The sequence below is a fragment of the Anomalospiza imberbis genome, chromosome 2 (assembly GCF_031753505.1).
Source record: "Anomalospiza imberbis isolate Cuckoo-Finch-1a 21T00152 chromosome 2, ASM3175350v1, whole genome shotgun sequence".
NCBI lineage: Eukaryota > Metazoa > Chordata > Aves > Passeriformes > Viduidae > Anomalospiza > Anomalospiza imberbis.
This window is the reverse complement of record NC_089682.1, coordinates 107734728-107754645: the sequence shown is the minus strand read 5'-3', so window position 1 is coordinate 107754645 and position 19918 is coordinate 107734728. Positions and strand designations below refer to the sequence as shown.

Below are 19918 nucleotides of genomic sequence, written 5' to 3'. Positions count from 1 at the left end.
GTCCTGCTTTGGGAGCTTTCTGACGATATCGACCAAACACATGTTTATTCTTTCCTTTGAAAAGCTCCCCAAATTGCCAGAAGTGGTCACACAGCCATCTGATCAGCTTTTCAGACACAATCTGACTGGAAGGCCCCTGGTTGGAAGGAATTCTCTCAAGCTAGATCACCTCCTCATCTGTCCCAAAAGCTGTGGCTCAGTTGCTGGTCTTACTGTGAGAAGGTTCAGAAAGGTGCCACGAGAGAGGGGAAGGGTCCTTCTGGTGTCAGCCCTGCTTTTAATTGCTCTAAGCCAATTGTGAAGCCAAAGCTTTTCAGCTGACTGCAGAGGCTGTACAGACAAATCAAATGGTCCTTCTCTGCTGGTCATTTTTAAGGCATGGCTTATTTTGTAGTATTTTGGTTTCTCCTAAAGGTCAGTCGTCCTGCACCACTCTCAAACCAACCCGTCACCACAGCATGTTGTGTATAATTTCTCACAACAAACTCTTGAGGAGTGGTCACATGGGAAAAGCAAACTTGACCAAAAGGAGTGACTGGGCCACATTACTCTAGTAGTCTCTAAAGCTTTCTTTAACTTAAAAAAGAGTGTATTGCACAAGAGCTCAAGCTCAGTGATTGGCAGGTGGGCATCTTGCTTGCCTGGGTAGGTAAAGAGAGGCCTGTTACACTGAAACTGAGAGAAAGGTGAGCAAAGGGTGTTTTGTTTTCTGGCTGACGTGTTGCCTTGTACTTCATTTATAGACCAGCAAAGTTTGAAATGCTCTTTGTATTCTGTTATCTCTGTGCTTAAGGAAGAAAATTTGTAATGGACAGTTATTGCCTTAGTGAAGAGTTGGAAGAGGTGAAGTTACTGTAGTTTATTTGGAATCAGAACTGGTTGTGACAATCCACTGGAGTGGGGTTGCTCAATCTGAAATTTTGTGAAGGGGAAATTTTGCAGTGTCGGTATGTAGGAAATGTTTCAAATAGTTGGTGGACAAGGTGTTAAGGAAGTGTGGAGCACATAATTTCATTAGCCTGGCATTCACTGCAGCAGTCTGAACACTCAAATGCAAACTTGCAGCCAGAATATTTTGTGTAAATTAGTACATTAGAGAAAATGTAATCTTTTCTTAGGTTGTGTTTGCCTTATGCTTTTCTGAGCTAAATTGTCCAACCACTTCAGCTACAGATAGGTGCATGAACATGAACTGAAGCCTTTTCTGATGGACAGTGACATTAGTTCGTGGCTTTGTGATAACTCGTGTTCATGAATGACAGGAGAAGATGAGGCAGTAGCTGGGGTTCAGGTGATAAGCTTTCCAAATGTGCCAGAGTGCAATATGGACTGAACTGAACAGCCCTTCTCCATCTCATCTGAGCAGAAAGATGTCAAACACAACATAATACGCATGGCTCTTCGAAGTATTGGCGTGTGCCGAGTATGTTCTTACATAGCTAAAGAACTTCTGGTAAATCCTTCCTGTGTGATTGTAAATGCTAGCTATTTTTCTTAACAAAGCTGCATTTTGTTCGTAATTTTTGGTAGATTTTTCCAGACTTTGCTTTTTTTTGCCTCTTCAGCTGTTATGCTTTATTATGTTCCCACATTTTTCTTGCCAATAAAACTACGGTGTGGTACACATGAGGGAATCTCAAGTAGCTTGTGAACTAAGCCTGAAAACTTTGGTAAATTTCTCTGACCAAAGCTTTCCTAATTCCTTGACAAACAAATTTATTTGATTCACTTTTGGATGAAGAAAAGGGTAGGGTTGTAGGGTTTCTCAGGAATATTATTAATATACTAGTGATTAACAGCAGTCACTGATAGAGATATTTGTTCTGTGCAGGACGATTAGAATTTGAAAGGTTATTGTCATAAGTTATGCAAAACAATATATAAAGCTTGGCTGGGCATTTTACCTATAATGGTGACAGAAGCCGGTCTTGCTGCTACAATTATCTTTAATGTACCTTACCTGTAAATTAGTACCCCTGATCTTGAGAAAGTATACTTTGTAAAGTCTCTTGCAACTGATTCTTGTAAAAAAAAAAAAAAAAGTAATTTTATGTCTGTTACTGTGATGCTGAATTTTAGTTCCAGAAAGTTCAAACTAGATTGTAACCCCATCTTTGCACTAGTTTGCAGACTCCAAGGCAGAGCTGCCTTGTTCAGAGCTCTGTCTAAACCTGCTTTGCCATCTGACCGCTTAACAGAGTGCTTGGCAGGGTGAAGGTTTTTCTGTGTGTGATGGTGCAGGGGCAGCTGTAATGCCTCATCTGCAGAAAGGGGCTTTAATGTGGAATCAATGCACCGTTACTGAGGAAAGCTGCTTGTGCAATTAAGAGGGAAGTAGATGGCCTATGGGAATTTTGAAAAAAAATAGAAAGGAGGAATGTCAATTAGCCTGCCCCTGCTGCAGATTACTGCTGAATTAAAACACAGCTCAACCTTTGAGCTAAGGTTGTTTTCATTCCTGTTAAACCCAGATCAGAGCTTTCTGGGCTGTATCAAGCAAAGGTAACCATCAACATAAGAGACTAGTAATTTTTTAATTTTTTTTTTTGCAGTGAGAATACATATGTGATTATGTTAATAAGCTCTGGCTTACTGGATTTTGTGAAATAGTTCTGAGGCAATCAGCATGCTTGTCGCGAATTGTCTCTTGCACTTCCCCATATGGTGTAATATGACAAAGTCTGCATTTTGAATACTGCATGTTTTTGATGTAGATGCAATGTAATCCTGCCAATCTTTTAAAGAGTAACTTTTAGAATAAGCCAACAATTGTAATTTTCCCTCAATATACCTGAATTTAGTTTGATTTTTTCTTTTTTCCTGTAGGCAAAACCAAAACTTATAGAACCAATAGACTATGAAAATGTCATTGTTCAGAGAAAAACACAGATTTTGAATGATCCTCTACGTGAGATGCTACTGTTCCCTTATGATGACTTCCAGGTAATTTAATCCACTCTGTTTTCATTGTGGGGTTTACTTGTTTGTTTGGGGTTGGTTTCTTTTCTAACCACAGGTTTTTAGTAGTAGAAGCCATGAGGTGACAATTTCCTATTTCTTAACTCTCTTTAGCTCCAAAAATCTACACAAAATCTTTTCTGTGAGTCCCATTAGCCTGCTTGATTTATTCTTTTGAGTACAGAAGAAATAGCAAAATTTCCTCATCTGACCATAAGATCTACTTCTGCAACTCAACAATTTTACTGCCTTTTGAAGTAGATGATCAGTCACTTGTGGGTATTCCCCTTCCCTTTCCAATGTAGGAAATTATGTAATGACTGTTTAAAAAAAGCATCTGCTTTCTTTAATTCTTAAACTGATTTTTTCCCCCATTCTTAATAGTGAAGGACATGAACCTGTTCAAATGCAGTCTGCTACTCTTACCTGCATTGTCCCAGCCAAAACTGTGTTGTAGCAAAATACCCCTTACATAAGAATTTCTGCCTCGATTAAGCCAGACTTGACCAACCTGTGTGATAATCTTGTTATATTTTTTTTAAATGACGATGTTTATCTAAATAAATAGTTTATTTCACTACACCTTTTAAAAAAATCATCTTGTAGATCTAATTAGGATAACTGCCAAGCATCTTAGAGACTGGAGTTGGAGTAAATAGTGAGGAAAGTCTCTTGTCCACATGCCCGTACCTGCAATCAAAATGTCTGTTTGAAAAGCATGCAGACATCTGAACAGTCTGTAAATTCATTTTATTCAACCAAGTAGCTGAAGCTAAGTTTGTTTACTGTGGGGAAAGTTGATGATGAGTTGGTATATTTCTACAGAAGGACATCTCAGATCCTATAAATTACATCTTGAATTTGTAATTAATTTTCTCCGGCCTATTAGAGTGTTTACCTGAATGCAGCTGGACTCTTTTTAATTCAGTCGGGGGGCTTCTTTTTCTTTGATTCTGACATGAATAACTCTACTTGTAGTCTTCCCACTCTCAGATAAAAAATTTGAGTTTTGGGAAGCTACAGTTATTTAGAGAGGACTTTGGGCTTCATGTGTTCACAGCCACACGTAGAAGTTTATAGCATAGAAGTAAGACTTCTTGGAAAGGATGTTATACTGAGACAAGTTTTCGAATACAGAATCTCTCAGGATGATACTCTACACCAGGTATTGGCTTCAGGACCGAAAAACATGAGTAGGCTACACCATCAAAATCCCCTTCTGTAGTGTGTCTCTTCAGTATCACAGATCAAGAGGAATCCAGGTTACTTCTGCTAAGTGTGCTCTTACCTGATTGACTAGTTCACTTACCAGGGTCATTCCGGTGAACAGCTCTGAATTATCAATGGAGAAGAAACAAACCCATTAAAAATATCCTCAGGTGTTTTGTCTGAGCAATCTGGGGTATGGCTGAAGTGTTTAACTGCTATTTCTAGTGGCCTCCTGCAATTCTTGTCTCAGGCCTGTATGAATGAAACTAGTCCATAGCTCTCAGTCTCATCCTTCAAAAGGAATGACTGAATTTTGCCTTAAATTGTAATGGCTTTTGTCATCCTTTGTTTGGATTCTGTGGTCAGATTTTCATCAAGGCAGGCATTAAAGGGTGTGTTACATCGGAAGAATTCCTTCAGGTACTCACAGTTTTGGAATATAGTCAGTTTTTCTGTTTCTTTATCCCTCATCAGTATAATATCTGAACAAATTTTCTGGGTTTCCCCAGTTTTGGCAGAGTCTCATTTTATACGTGATTTACGCAAAGACTGGTTTGTACTATCAAACTGTATTCTCAAACTTTTATTTCCTTCGAAGACTTGCTGGCACAAACTAACTCCAGATATTTTTGTTGTAGACATGACTCTTCTGCACTACTTTGATCTGTCTAGCTTCTTTTCAACAACACAAAACATTTAAATCTGTCATTCAATGTATTAAGGAAATTTTCCCAAGTCAGAGAACAGAAAACTCTTAAGTGCTTATTATTTTTATTTGAAAGTTAAACCTTTTAACCCTGTTCAGTTTTCTCTAGCCATATTTACAGGTTTGAAATCACTAGTCATTATATAGTTGCCAGTATCATTTGAATAATTAAAAAAATATTAAGGCATATTTTCTGTGTTTGCCATTCACCTTCGCATGTGTTTTTTTAATTCCTCCATCTTGTAGCTGTCACTCAGTGTATGAGCAGCTCTTGGGTAAGCCATGGCTCAAATGTTTGATACTGGTCTCATCCCCATCAAGAAAAATTTAAAATAGTGAGCTAGAACATTTAGAACTACCTGTAAACACACTTGGGACTGTTTATAAGTGAAAACTCCTATCATTGTCTAGAAACCTGTTCAAGCTATTTCCTTTTAGAGCATTCAGTTTTATCTTTACAAAGTTCTTCCTCACACTTAGGTTAAATTGATTACAATGTAAAAACCCTTGCCTGGAAAGGAAGCCCAGCAGTGTTAGTTTATAATGACATTAAGAGTAAGGCTATTTTGTTCAGAGTGGCCCTAAAACTAGCACTTAAAATGGCATGGAAAATACTTAGCTTGCAGTACTAGATATCACTTTTAGAATTTTTGGAAGATTACAGAAGAAGCTGCATGTTTTCAAAGAAGGACCATTGATGATACCACCATTGAATTTATGTTAAAGTTGAAATTATTTAGAGAGAAATTGGAAAGAAATATTTGTGCTTGATTTGGATTTCTTCAGGTAATGCAGTTAGATAGTGGAAAGTTAATTTATTAAGTGTGAGAAGCTAGTGTTAAAGGAGCACCAATTAATTTTTGTCCATATCAGAAATTAAAAAGCACAGCAACAGGTTTTTTTGGATCACATATATCTCTCTTCCTCTATTTTTCTTTTCCTCCAGATTAAAATTGTCTAGTGAGGGAAAGGGAGAAAAAAACAACACAAAGGGGAAAAATAACTTTTTCTGTTCAGGTATGTCTGTTCTCTAAACATGCTGTCAGAAGCAGCTCTAAGCTCAAATCACTACCAAAGAAACATTTGAGCAGGAATGCTCCAGTCTTGGAAAACTCACAAGGTTTGAAGGATTGTTCTTCAGCCAGCTATCTAGCTACAGGAACCTGTCCAGATTTCCACTTAACTGCATTTGCCATTGTCCCAGACATGGTTATCTGAGGTTATGAAACCTGTTTTCTCTCTTTTTATATATGTTTGATAGCATTTCAATTACTTTTCATAAGAACATGATTTCTGTTCTGCTTTGTGCAGATCTTCAAATTCAAAAAAAGTAGGCTTGTAATTTTTTCTTTCAAGTTTTGTTTTCCTTCATGCTATTATATCAAAATAACAGCAAGATTTGCTTTTCTGTAGTTACCAGAAGAGTTCTTAATCAGCAACTTCATCTCCATATGTTGGGTCATTTAAATTTACCACTTGAAGATTGTTTCAGCTGCTTTTCACAAGCTCAAGCTCTGAGTTTTCTGCACTGAATTCACTTAGCATGTTACCCCCCGCCTTGTTCTCAACAAATGTATAGGGGCAGACATTTTGTGTTTGGAGACATGTTTTGCTGTTGGCATCACTGAATTTACTTTCATTCTTTGTAAGTGGGGTGTCTAGACTCTCTTCATGCTTTGTAATCTGTTCATTTTTACCTACATTTTTGTCGTCTTTTTTCGTTATGGTGCCTATACAATGTGTTTGTTAATTAAGATGATAGAACCAACTTTCTGCTTCCCTTTGAAACATCTCTTAATGTTCTTGTTTCTCTCAGTCACAACAATGTTGCCAGTTTTTCAAGGCTGTCCCTCTTCTAGCCTCTTGGTGGAAAGAGCCATCTCCTTTGTAATAGTAAATTACTGTGTCCATTGGATACTCTTGTATCCAAGTTTGTACCTCCTCATGGCTTGCTGTAAATTTCTCACCTGAATCTCAGTAATTTGCTCAATAATGGAATGGCTTCCTAACTAAATAGCACTAGTTTAAAACAGACCACCTTTATGGTGGTGATGGTCACGTTAAAGTCATATGCTCAGTGACTGCAAAATTGGTGATGTTTATGTTATTTTTACAGTGGGTAAATTATTTAAAGAAACCTTAACCCAAAGCAGTACTAGTGTGTACTTGGCAATAAGTCACCTTTTATCTAAATCCCATTTTTTTTCTTTCAAAATACCTAACTTTTGAGCACTACCTCAAATTTTAAAGGAAATCATAGAACCATAGAAGGGTTTGGGTTGGAAGCAACTTTAATTTTGTTCTAACCCCCTGGAATGGGCAGGAACACCTTCCACTAGACCAGTTTTCTCAGAGCCTTGTCCAACCTGGCCTTGAACGTCTCCAGGGATGGAGCATCCACAGCTTCTCTGGGCAACCTGTTCCAGTACCTCACCACACTCACAGTAAAGAACTTTTTCATGATATCTCATCTAAACTGCTTTCTTTCCATTTGAATCCATTCCCCGTGTCCTGTCAAATAATGCAAATGCAGGCTAAATTTGCTTGTAGCAAATAAAATGTGGGTACATTCCTATCCATGTTAAATTTGTCTTTGCAAAGTTATTGCAGTGTTATTTTGAAGGCAGTTCGGTGCTTTAGCTTAGACATCATTTCACCTTTGTTATTTCTGGGTTTGAGCCATTTGGATTTAACACACTTTCACTTAAAGCTCTCAGCTTTTATTTAATGTGAGTAAAGTACTTCTGAAAATAGATATTGTGCCAACTTTGCAGAAGTAAAACTAAATCCAGGTCATTCTATGAGAAGGCACATTTTCAGTAGAGGAAAAGCAAAAAAATGTCCAAGTAATGTCCTTATTTTAGAGAGCACAAATTAAACTGATCAAATAACTAATTTTGAAATGTTCAAAGTAATTTTTCTATTACTTTTTCCCTTTAAAATCTATTTGGTGTTTTTCCTTAAGTCTTTAGCCAACCGTTCTAAATTGATTTAGTTTGGAAATTACTTTATAATACAGGTTCTGACACTTCCCATACAAAGGATCTGACACTTCCCATGCAAAGGTTAAGTCACTTCTGACACATGGTTGTGTTAAGGACAGGGTCTCACAGCTTGCCATCTTTTCCACTGAGTCTTTTAGAGCAATTTCTCTCTCTGCATCTGGAGCATGAGTCTCTGTGGTAACAGTCTCACAGGCAAACACAACCTTGGGACAGAAGGAGCATCCGTTGCAGTCTGCACTCCTTGTAGGCAGGTTCACCCATATTCCATCAGGTTTCAGGTAGCGAGGACTCCTTGGTTGACTTGGTGAAATGTTCTTGCTGCTGTTCTCTATTCTGAGACCTCAACATATCCTAAATCCCTGGGACTCAGTCAGAAAGTTGTGTCAGTAAAAGTCTTTTCACTCTGTGCCTCAGTTAGTGCGTGTGAGTCCTGGCTTGTGTTAAAAGTGGCCTTCCTTAGTTTTGACAGCAGAGTAATTGAAAGGGTTTTTTAATTTTCTTTGAGAGCATGAGACAAACACTTTGTAGTTCCTGATGCTGCCATAGATCAAATGATCACGCAAACCCAGAGAGTTGAAAAGTTTCATTTTTGCAAAACAGTTCAGGCAATGTAGTTGTGAAGAGAGTTTATTGAGAAGACAATCCTTCCTTTCCTAATTTTTCTTTTGGAATATAATGTGTATTTATGTGCATGCTTGCTTTTAAAATATCATGGTGCTGCTTGAGTAATTATTTTTAGGAGTTTGCTCTAAATCACAGTATCTCACTCATTACATTTCCTGGCTCTTTGATGCACTACTGCAGCTGATGGATGTGCTGAGGAGACAGATGCATTAAGACAATTACTAATATGAACAAAATTGACAAGTCAGATTTTTCTGTTTTGTCACTGATATTGATACAGTACTAAGATAAAAATCTTGTTATGTGTGAACAACTAGAAAAAAGCCCTTAGTATTGTTTTGATTGTATTTTATTTGATTGTATTGGTATTCAGCAAATTCAATTTTACCAAATTATGCTACAATGTTAAAATTTGATTGATGAATTCATGGGTTTCCCATGAAAAGTGCTTGGTAAGATGCCACCCCGGTCTCTGTTTTTTCTTAAAATATTTTTTTAGGAAAGCACAGTATAACTGTATGCATGTAGAATGTATGTAAATACTGCGTGTGATATTTATACATTATATAAAATATAAATAATTTCTCATCAAATATCAGACTATTTCATTGGAATAGTATCTAGAAATTCTGGTCTTAAGGAAGTTTACTATTCTTAATAGAAGCTTTTATTTCGATAGCTTGTTAAAACAAATACATAATATGGTTTGAAGATACTTCTAGAATTAAAACAACTTCATTTTTAAAAGCTGTTAGCATATAAGTGTATATCTTCTTGCAGATTGTTTTTTTGGTTTTTTTAACTGTAGTTTGCAAGGTTCCTTGGTCCCATGAAATATTTTGGGGTTTGTGGTATTTATTTTTAATACCTCCCCACCTCTCCCACACAAGAAGTTAGCATTGTCACTTTTAGTGCTCTAGACTAGATGAATGAGTTGACCATGACTATGGGATTTATTTTTCCCCTTTCAATATTTACTGTAATTGAATATTCTTACTTAAATACCCTCCCCAGTTAATGGAGTGAGGCTTTGGTTATGAGCAAGATAATCAATCATCTTATGGATCAGACTCCCAAAAGAGATAAGGTAATGCATCTCTTTATTTTTCAATATAACATGTGAAGCTTTTTCTTGTCACATTTTTATCTGATCCTTCCTGGATGTGTGGAGTCCTGTAACTAACAGGTGAGGGACCACAACCCCTTTCCAGGCCCTGGCTCTGTAAACTCTCTTGTTCACCTTTGATGGCCTAAGCTATGAAATTCCTTTCCACATAGTGCAAATACAACTTCTGTTGCTGTGTGGTTATTTTCATTTGTGGTCAATTATTCTTTTATTTTGGTGTGGTTTTCCTACCTTCCTTGAATAACAGTTTTTATATGTAGTAATAACAACACCTTAATGTCCGTCTTCAAAATATTTGAGTTATGTTGTCATGGTGGAATTATTTTTTTCTAGTATTTTCTTCCCCATGTTGACAATATAGTGGAAAAAACTGTCCTATGGCATCTATTACTCACTGATTCCAATCTTGCCCTTATTGTGAAAGAAGGAACATGTTGCTTGAATGAAAGCAAATTCTCACTAATTGGCTATTCTGAAACATCATATTCATAGGATGTTTTCTGCTGAGCTTTCTTCATTGTAGTGGTGTAACTGAGTGTGGCCATAATGTGTTATCTTCCCTTTAATTGCAAGCTTTGTTAATTGCTTTTGTTGTTTATCAGACAGCATTATTGCAGCGGCAGAGTCGATACATTCGTTCAACAGTTCCTGAAAATGCAGAGAAAGAAGCTCAGAGCCTGTTTGTAACGGAGGTAATACTGAAGTTGCATGTGACTGTGTGTAATAACAATATTATACCTGACTTGTTTTTCTTCTTTATTTACCATTTAAAACAAACAGAGAAATAAGCCCTGAAAAAAGACATTTATTGCCACTTACTTGTCAATTATTTCAAGGCAAAATTTCCAGGGAAACCCAGTATTAAAACACAGTACTTTTTTATTAAAACAGTATTATTTTATTAAAACACAGTATTGGTGGCTGGAAAATAAGTTTTACAGGACAGCTTTTAGTTACTTTGTTTGCGTCATTGGCTTTTGCAGATGGTTCTCCTCCACTTCATTATGCTTTTGGCTTTTCCAGATGAATGAATTCTTACTTTGTTAATAATAATCTTGTACAAAACAGAGGTATCCAGAGCTGTAACACTTGTGGAGGCCAAAATCATTATGACTGTTCAACTTGTATGCAATATGTAGAAGAAACATCCTCAACCCTAAAGTTTCCAGAACTGTTTGCTTAGGTTGGCATTCCTTTGGTTTTGTGAGGTTGTTCTTCATTTATTGTCTTGTTGAAGCCTTTAAGGAATTAAAGGTTCAATTGTTTTTGCCTTTTTTTTTTTTTTTTGGTATCATCTACTGGTTTTCTACTGATGTGCTTTAAGCTGATATTTTAACATCTGAAACAAGTAAATATCTGTTGTAACTCTAATAAAACTGAAGGAACTCCACATAGCTGAATCTACATCAAAGTGATTTATCCACACTGATAAATACCCTTATTACCTAACCTAAACATTTCTGAGATAAATTTGAAAAGGATAGACAAGAGGAGGAGGGAGTGTTAGAGGTAATTAATGGAGTTTAATGAGTTTATGCTGAAATAATTGCTTGGCAAGTATTAAACTCCTGTTTTGAAATACAAAGAAAATATTTACGATTTATTGGATGCTGTGTTTATGTATATGTAGGTTTATTATGTAACATAAAATTTTGTATGGAATGGTTTCTGTCAACAGATTTTGTCAGTTTTATGTTACTTTGTTCAAAGCCAAGATAAATCAGTACTTTTATGTTGTAACAATATGGGTGGAGTAAAATGGTATTTCCTGTGATCTAGATCAGAACTTAATGACATAATTGCTTTTCAACCACTGCAAGCATCCAGTTTAAATTTAAGTATTAATTTAATTGCACTGGAAGTATAAATTCAGGAAAAGATGTTTTTTGGCTTTCTGTATCACTATGTGCACAATTGAATATTCTCTTTTAATAAGGTGTCTGTTTTTGTGGTGCGTTGTCTAAGAGCTCAGTCACGTTTTCAGCTTCAGCTGAGTTTTCTAAAGGGTTGGCCATGTTTTCAGCTGCAGCAAAACGCTGGTTTAACTTTTTGGATGACTGAAGATTGTTAATCCAGATGTTGAGTGCATTAATAATTTTCTGTTTTTATTAAATATATGTCTAGCAGATTATAAAATTCCATTGAAGCATATAACTTGTTCCAAAAAGCTACATTGCATTAGAGTATTGCAAAAGAAAGGAAGTGTACAGAATTTTCAGAGATTGATATGTAACCATAATAGTTCATAAACAGACATATCTTAAGGGATTTTCTTGTGCTGTGTCTTATTGAATTCCTTTAATCCTCTTCCAATTAATTTTGATACGTGGTTTTCATTTAAACAGTGCATCAAAACTTACAATTCAGACTGGCATATTGTTAACTATAGATATGAAGATTACTCGGGAGAGTTTCGACAGCTTCCAAAGTAAGTATGCTATTTAGTTTGTTTAGTGGTTTGATAAATTGAAATGGTGAAGGAACTTTGCATTAAATATGCTATATCCGTGTTTTAGAGTCAGTAGAGATAATAAAGACTTGTTGGACAGAATTGATGAACTTGAATGTGTAATATCATGTTAAATCATTTTCTGGGAAGGTACTGTAATAACATTGCCTTATTAACAGGCAAGTGAAAACAAGACATTGTATCATTGACAATGTGACTTTAAGTATGATAATTAAAACAGGCTAATGTTTAGATGAACCTAAAATGGTAATATCCTGTTTTCATCACTTCAAAGGCAGCTTTTGGAACTCCCTTTAGGAGCTTGGGGGATAGAACCTAACTGAGATGGTTGGAGCAGGTTTTCACAAGGATGATTCAAAGTACAAGCCTAAATGACATCTGTTACAAACTTTCTAAACCATCTGCTAGAGAAATGTTTTCCCACTTTTTCAAAATTTTGTAGAAGGAGTATAGAGATTAGAATCTTAATTCAGAATGTCTGAGAGTAGCTAAATACTCTGAGTACCCCAACTCTGGAAGATCTATGTCTTCCCTAACTTCTCTCCTGCATCTATCAGCTAAGAAATAGTTACCTTGCCCTCTGGAGAGTTCTGATCTACTCACAGGTTTTGTACAAGTCAGTATCTGGTTTTCACTTGTCCTGAACAGAAACCACAATAGGAATTTAAAAAAATGCATCATCCTGCAAGGAGCCAGTGGTTGCAGGTATGAATTTTTACTAATAAGATATTAGGAGTGCAGTGAATGAGAAGGAATTTGTTCTCTTCAGTTACACATTAGCACAGTAACAAGCAGAACAAAAGGGACATGGCTGCCAGATGTACAAATGAGGAAAATTGCTTTCTAAGAAATAGAATTAATGAACAATACATGCTTTTACATAGTTATTCTTGTGCTTTTTCCTCTCCTGTAAGACAAGAACATCTTAATTTTTGCATCAATAAAATATGTAACTAATCACAAAATTCCTAGTGCTTCAGAAGCTTTTTCTTTCGTAGTAAAGGGACAAAGCCAGACAAACTTCCTGTTCATTTATATGAAGTGGATGAAGAAGCAGATAAAGATGAGGTGAGATAACAGCAATTCCTTACTTTCTCTTGTTTTCATTGAAGAATGTTGGGTGTGCAGAAGTTGTGGGTTTGGTTAAGTGTTGATGTCAGTACATGAAAACAGAGATTTAGCTTGAACCTCCTTATTGGGAAGCAAAGCGGTTATTTTACCTGTCTCCTTTCAAATAACCTTGTTCTCTGGAGATCTGTCATGTGAGCTAGAAAAAGTTTTGACAGATAATAAAATTGAAGTTTTAGTATTTGGTGACATACGATCCTTCAGCTGTCATAAAATCTGTTTTATACTGTGTCTATGTAGGCAGGTTTCCAGAGAGAAGTGTTTCCTGCAGTTTAATCATGAAATTGAGTAAAATCATAGGTGAATCTGTTCCAGCACAACAGCAGCACACACACTTCAGCATGCATGACAGTATAGCTTACAGAGGGAGCTAAAATCAATTCATCACAAATTTGATTATAGGATAAGACTTGAAGAGCTGTCATGGAAACAAAGGCTTTAAAAATTGACTAAAACTCCTAGATATTTTCTCTTGTGTCCTTGACTTAGGGAAAGGAGAGATGTATAGCATCAAGCAATTTTCAAGTATATTTCAAATGTCAAAGACTTTTTCTTCAGCAACTGTCTCTGTTATTTTTGTGATTTATTTATTTTTTTACCACACCTGATTTCAAAACATGTTTTTAAATGCCACTGTTACCTTTTCTTACAGTTACTTGAACTCTTACATCTAAAACAAGAATTAAAATAATTTTTCTTTTTTGTGGTTTTTACTCTTGGCAATTACTTTGCTTCTAAATTCCTGGTATTCAGAACTGCTGCATATGAAATGAAAGGATTAAATGTGAAGAAGTTGTTTGGGGAATTCATCTGAGTAGATAGATTCTCAAGCAGAGACTCCCAGGCTGACGTTTATCCAGCACTGCTATTAATCTGCACTGTGATATTTGGACAAATAACTTTATGCATCTATGTCCAAAACTTCCTATTTGTAGGATGGGAATAATTATGATTACTGTTGTACTGACATTTAAAAGAATTGGCCTTATTTACTGTGATAATATTTCTGACAACAGAAGTGTATTAGAAAACAGTGAGTTAAACACTAAGAAATTAAATGGGTGTATAATTGACTATAATTCTTACCAGGAAATACATTATGGATAGAGTTAGTTAAACAGTGAAAAACTGTAATTTGGCTATTAGCAGGCAGTGTGTGTTTTATTAGGAAATGTAGGTAGAGAGGACTGCCTGTGTCCTGTAGGGACAAGCAGGAACAGAGTATCGCTTTCAGAAGTGCAGTCACTGGAGGAGAGGTGTGCTGCTCTTTGAGGAACTTGGAAAATAAACACAAGAAAAAGACGTGCTAGGAGGAAAAGGGAAGTCAGTGGGACAATAGAGTGGGGAGATCATAAATTCTTTCATCAAGGGAAGACTTAATGCCAGAGGTGTTTCTTCCAGACATTAATATCTTTCTATGCCAAAAAGCGCAGATGCAAGCCTTAGATTGAAAGTTGTTTGGTCTTTTTGCTTCACTTTTGTTTGTGTTTGAAGAAAGCTGATTTATTAAGAGAATGATAGAAAACAAAAAGCTAAAAGTGATTAAAAATTGGAGGAAAACCAGATAAATATTAGTTTAATCCTGCATCATTAAAAAGGAGAAAATTATCTATCCAAAACTAATTCAGGCTATCAGGCCATCAGGTTGATGTTTGCAAATGGAATTTTTTCAGTCCGGTATGGGATCAAGATACGGGATTGTTTTTGTTGAAACAGACTTTGGAGCCAAGTTTGTGGGAAAGATCACTTTAAAAAGTGCAGCACAGTGTGCAGCAGTAATGATAAAAGTGAGGAAATTACCTTACCAGTTGGAAACAGGAAGTATGTTTTCAGTGTGAGAGTCGTGTGTTAACAACTGGATCCTGGGTTCCTTTGTATTAACAGATGGTCAGCTGGAAAGATTCAGTAGCTTTTTGGCTCTGTGGGCAGGAATACTGCCTGACAGAAGAAATGGTGTAACTGGAGAGGCCCACATGACGCTCAGTTTTATTGCTAGAAAACAGCATGCAGCTCAGCAGAGTTGGGACAATGTGCACCTCAGAGACTGGGAACTGGAGTCTTAATAGAGCTAAATCTTAATTTTTGTTAACTCAGGTAATTATTGAATTTTAGTGGTATGAGGTGATCCCATGTGTGGTTTGTGCAATTACAGAAAAGCATTGGTTGTTTTGTGCCAAGTTTTGGCAATAACTCATCATCTACTCATGGCCTTACACTTGTGAAGGTGATTTAAACCCACCCTTTCCTTGGGGATAACTCGCACCAGGGGAGGTGAAGAGTCATATGGAGTCATATTTGGAAACCCAGTGTTTTAAGTTGTATCTGTATATTTATTCTTGTACAAGAAAAATAATTATCTTGGTAATAGAACAGCAGTGGAGGCTAATGACTTGGAAAATATGGAAAAATGATAACTGTATTGCTTGGACAGTGAGACTCTTTGGGGCGCATGAAAATGTACTGAGTATTTCTGGTCTATGCCTTTGGGCCATTATATCGGATGCTCTGGTAGTTGATGACCATGTCGTCCTTACTGGGCCTAACTTCAATAGTACCAAGCTGACTACAAATTTTAAAAGGTCAGATTGATGCATCTTTTGCCTTCTGTTCACAGTTTTTTGAAGTTCACATGTGCATATGCTTATGAGTATGCAAGCTAGACAGACTAAATAATCTGTAAATAAATTATCTAGTAACATTTTACAGAATGTTCCTTGATTCAGTTCCAGAAACAAATTCATGCTATTCCAAGATTTGGTTTAATGTTCAGTTGTTGAACTAGTGACTCTCTCCCCCTTATATAATCAGTTTTAGTTGCATGTTTGCTTAACAGCAGAGAAAAGGAATTAGAAAAAGTACTTGAGCTACTCAAGGATGTTTTGTGATTTTGTCTTCAGCAGGATGCTCAGCTAATTCTGAATATTTCAGTAAAAAAATAACCAGGAGTATTTCTCCTCTAGATGGATGAAAATCCTCCTACATGTCTAATTCATTAATAGTTTTGTTTCAAAATGGGCTGCATCGACTGGAAACCATGGTAATGTCAGCTTCCTAGTACTCTAAAGGATTACTTGGAACTGGTGATTTAATATTTATTCTGTGGCAGTTATAAATCTGTCTTTTGATCTGTTTTGATAGCAGAATGCTGCTTTTTGGTAGTTGTTAACATGCTAAGGTTTTTAATGCAGTCATTCAGTTCCCTCCCCTGGCAGATGGATGTGGGGTACAGGCAGTGGGTGTGATGTGTGATGCTTGCATTGGATCTGCTGTTTGTGAGCTTGCCATCACTGCCAAGTTCAGTCTTTTTCTCTCTGCAAAGCTTTGATTCTGATCTGTAAAAGGGCAGACCCAATTCAAGAATGAATTCTCTGTAAATTCTTAAGAAAGTAATGTCTTTGAAGTACTGTATGTAAAGCAAAATGGTTTGAGAAATCTTGATTGAAGTTTTGGATAAGCATGTGTTTGCATTGTTCTTTTTGGCAATAGAAATTGCTGAAAATTCTTACACTCTGTGGAAAAGGTTACAAGGTAAATGTAAGCAAATCTTTGAAGTTTTGACTGTTTGCTCGTTCCCCTGTTTCACTGGGATTTGTCTTGACTAACATGTAGCTGTCTATAGGCTGGATCATCCTGTTGGCTGTAGATAAAGCCTATAGAAGTGGCCAGATTACATAGTAAAAGTTAGATGAGGTCAATCTCATCCCAGGTCTTTAAATAAAACAATGGAAAAGCTATAGAATTTCAGCAGGGACTCATGGTACATTATTATCAGTATGTTATGACCATAGTTATTCCAACTTCTAAAATGACTTCTGAAGTTATTGATAAATACCACATGGACTGTGATGCAAATCTTTGCCTTTTCTTTTTTCTCCATTTTTTCTTTCTTTCTTTCCCTGTATTCCTTTCTTCCTTTCCAGGACGCAGCATCTCTTGGGTCTCAGAAGGGTGGAATAACCAAACAAGGATGGCTTTACAAAGGCAACATGAACAGTGCAATCAGTGTGACAATGAGAGTAAGTTTAAGAATATCTTACATATAACAAAAACCTGAACACTGATACTGAATATCCTGGGGCTTGGAGAGGTCAATTTGTGGTATGTGGTTTAGTTCTAAAAAAAATTGTATGAAAAGAGGAGAGCTTGTGTGTACTTCATATATCTGAAACCTTGCTTTTATTTTATGTAAACCAGAAAAAACAAGCCATGAAAAATCTAGTATGTGGGAGGAATTAAATTTTCCTAACTGTAACCTTGTGTGATTTTAGTGGAAAAGGGACTGTGTAATAGTGATGGGGGGGAGGGTATTTGTTTTTATTTTATATAAAACTATAATTTTTTAATGTGCCTCTTAGGTATATTTTGGAGTCAGTTTTAAATACCTTTCAGTTAGTCAAAAATACTGTCAAATGATACAGTACAATCCTGCTGCAGATAGCATAAGTTAATTTTTTTATATGAATGGTTTCTGTTTTTTGCAGATACTCATTATGTTATCTATAAATAAAAGCTTTTTTCCTATTACCTGCTATGTAAATAGCACTTATGAGTATATAATATGAAGCTAATTAATAGCTCATTAATATAATATGAAGCTAATCAATACTACTACTTCTTCTTTTCTCCGTTCTTTTCACTAGTCATTTAAAAGAAGATTTTTCCACTTAATCCAGCTTGGTGATGGATCCTATAATCTCAATTTCTACAAAGATGAAAAGATATCTAAAGAACCTAAAGGATCAATATTTCTAGATTCTTGCATGGGTGTGGTTCAGGTAATTATAATTATTCTGCCAGTTTGCCATTTAATTCTGTATTTATTAGCAAGTGAAATTTTATTTAAAATATAGATTAATGTTGTTGAATGTAGATAAGTACCTATTATGCAGAGAAACAAATAGACAGGCTGCATCTTGCCGAAGCAGTGAACAAGATTTCAAAGGGCAGGAAACTGAATTTTTGAAATCTTTCTGAAAAGAACATAAATTCCTGTTGTCAAGTATTTAGCAAACCAAATTCTAAGGCAAATGCACAAAGAACCCCAAACTTGGCAAAGTAATGACAGCATAAAATTGAAGTTTATTTCAGTTAGATTTTGTGCTTGCATGAGCTGTAAAATGTTTTTCATAGCTTCTTGTGTGGGATTTTTGTTGCAGGAGTTGTATTGAATTCAAACACCCTTCCAGATGCTTTCATTTGACCTTTATAACGTTACTTTTTTGTGCTTTTCTTTATTTTGAAAAGTTAAGGGCTTTAGTAAAATGTTTTTCAGTAGCAAGTGCCAAAGAAAAGATTGTTTTCCTTTTTTTTTTTTTTTTTTTGTGATTCTGCTATGTATTTATAGTACAGCATGTAACTGTTCTGTTAGGCACAGCATACCTGGAAAAACCCCAAGGGTCTTAGGGTTTTTTTAACTTGTACAGAAATAGGCAAAGTTTAATAAAAATGTATTGCTTAAATAATATTTTTATAGCATAAAGTTCTTTGAAGATTTACACAAAGAGATAAAACAGCTTTACAGAGGAATTTTCCCCCCAAATATTGTAGTATTGTTTTTTGGATACACATTGAATAGGTAACTTCTTTGAAAATCTTATAACTGTAATAAATTTTATCATATTGCAAGTTCTATATATAATTTAACAGGAATTATTTTGCCTTAGATATACAATTCTGGCCAACTCTACTGAAATGAATTTAATTTATGTTTTTGAAACAAGCCAACAAACACAAAAGTGGTTCCTAAACCCAGCTGTAGTCTCATCAATATGTGCAAATACTGATGGAGGGTGCAAAGAGGACAGAGCCAGGCTCTGCTCAGGGATGCCCAGTGACAGGGCTGGAGGCAACAGGCACAACCTGAACCACAGGAGGATGCCTCTGAACATCAGGGGACACTTTTTCACTGTGAGAGTGACTGAGCACTGGCACAGGCTGCCCTGAGAGGTTGTGGAGTCTCCATCCTTGGAGATGTTCATGATCCTGTGCTAAATGGCTCTAATTGGCTGTGCTTGAGGAGGGAGTGTTGGATGAAATGACGACCAGAGACCCCTTCTAACCTCTAACTGTTCTATCATTTTGGGATTTAAAACCTGAAAATCTCTTTTCCTCATACATACTTTCATACTGTTCCATACTTTCTGTTCCGGCAGTTCAATCCCATTAACCTCAAGTTTCCTCAGACTCTGCCAGAAGCTTGCTTTTTAAAACAAACAGTGTATTACTGTTTCTTTTGTTCTTCTGCAAGTAGGGCTGATACAGTCATCTTTAAGTAAAACTGTACTTTGGGTGCTTTAAAATTTAGAGTTGGCTATGTCTCTAATGCTGTACTGTATTGTACAGTACCCTCAGTGGTCAGCTTGGCACCTGGTCTTCAAAACTGCATGTCTCAAAAATTTGAGACTAGTTATGAATTAGCATCATGTGCAAAATCAAAACCAGTTAATGCTCACTTCCAAGAAGCCAAGTAGTCATTCAGTGGCTACCATAAAGGCATTTGGAAATAACTCTTCTTTATTTGAATTTTTGGTGGGGGGCAGGTAAATGCTGATTTAAACTGTCAAACATTATACATAACGTCCCTATTCCAGACATGTAGTTTTATTATCTTATATTATGTCCTGTATTCTTTCTGGCTGACCTTATGGTTTTACTGTTCTTTACTGTTGGTGTTGAATTAGCATTTAAAAACT

General features: G+C 36.1%; 1 protein-coding gene across 14 annotated transcripts in view; it reads left to right on the top strand.

Moving 5' to 3' along the window:
* The window catches only part of DOCK9 (dedicator of cytokinesis 9), a 112902-nt gene that overhangs the window by 34644 nt on the left and 58340 nt on the right, over positions 1-19918 (top strand). For all 14 annotated transcript variants that reach the window (XM_068182492.1, XM_068182489.1, XM_068182483.1 and 11 more), the window contains exons 2-7: positions 2827-2943; positions 10231-10320; positions 11974-12056; positions 13097-13166; positions 17147-17242; positions 17867-18001. In XM_068182492.1, the coding sequence (XP_068038593.1) occupies positions 2827-2943; positions 10231-10320; positions 11974-12056; positions 13097-13166; positions 17147-17242; positions 17867-18001 (591 nt within the window). The remainder of the gene's footprint in view (positions 1-2826; positions 2944-10230; positions 10321-11973; positions 12057-13096; positions 13167-17146; positions 17243-17866; positions 18002-19918) is intronic.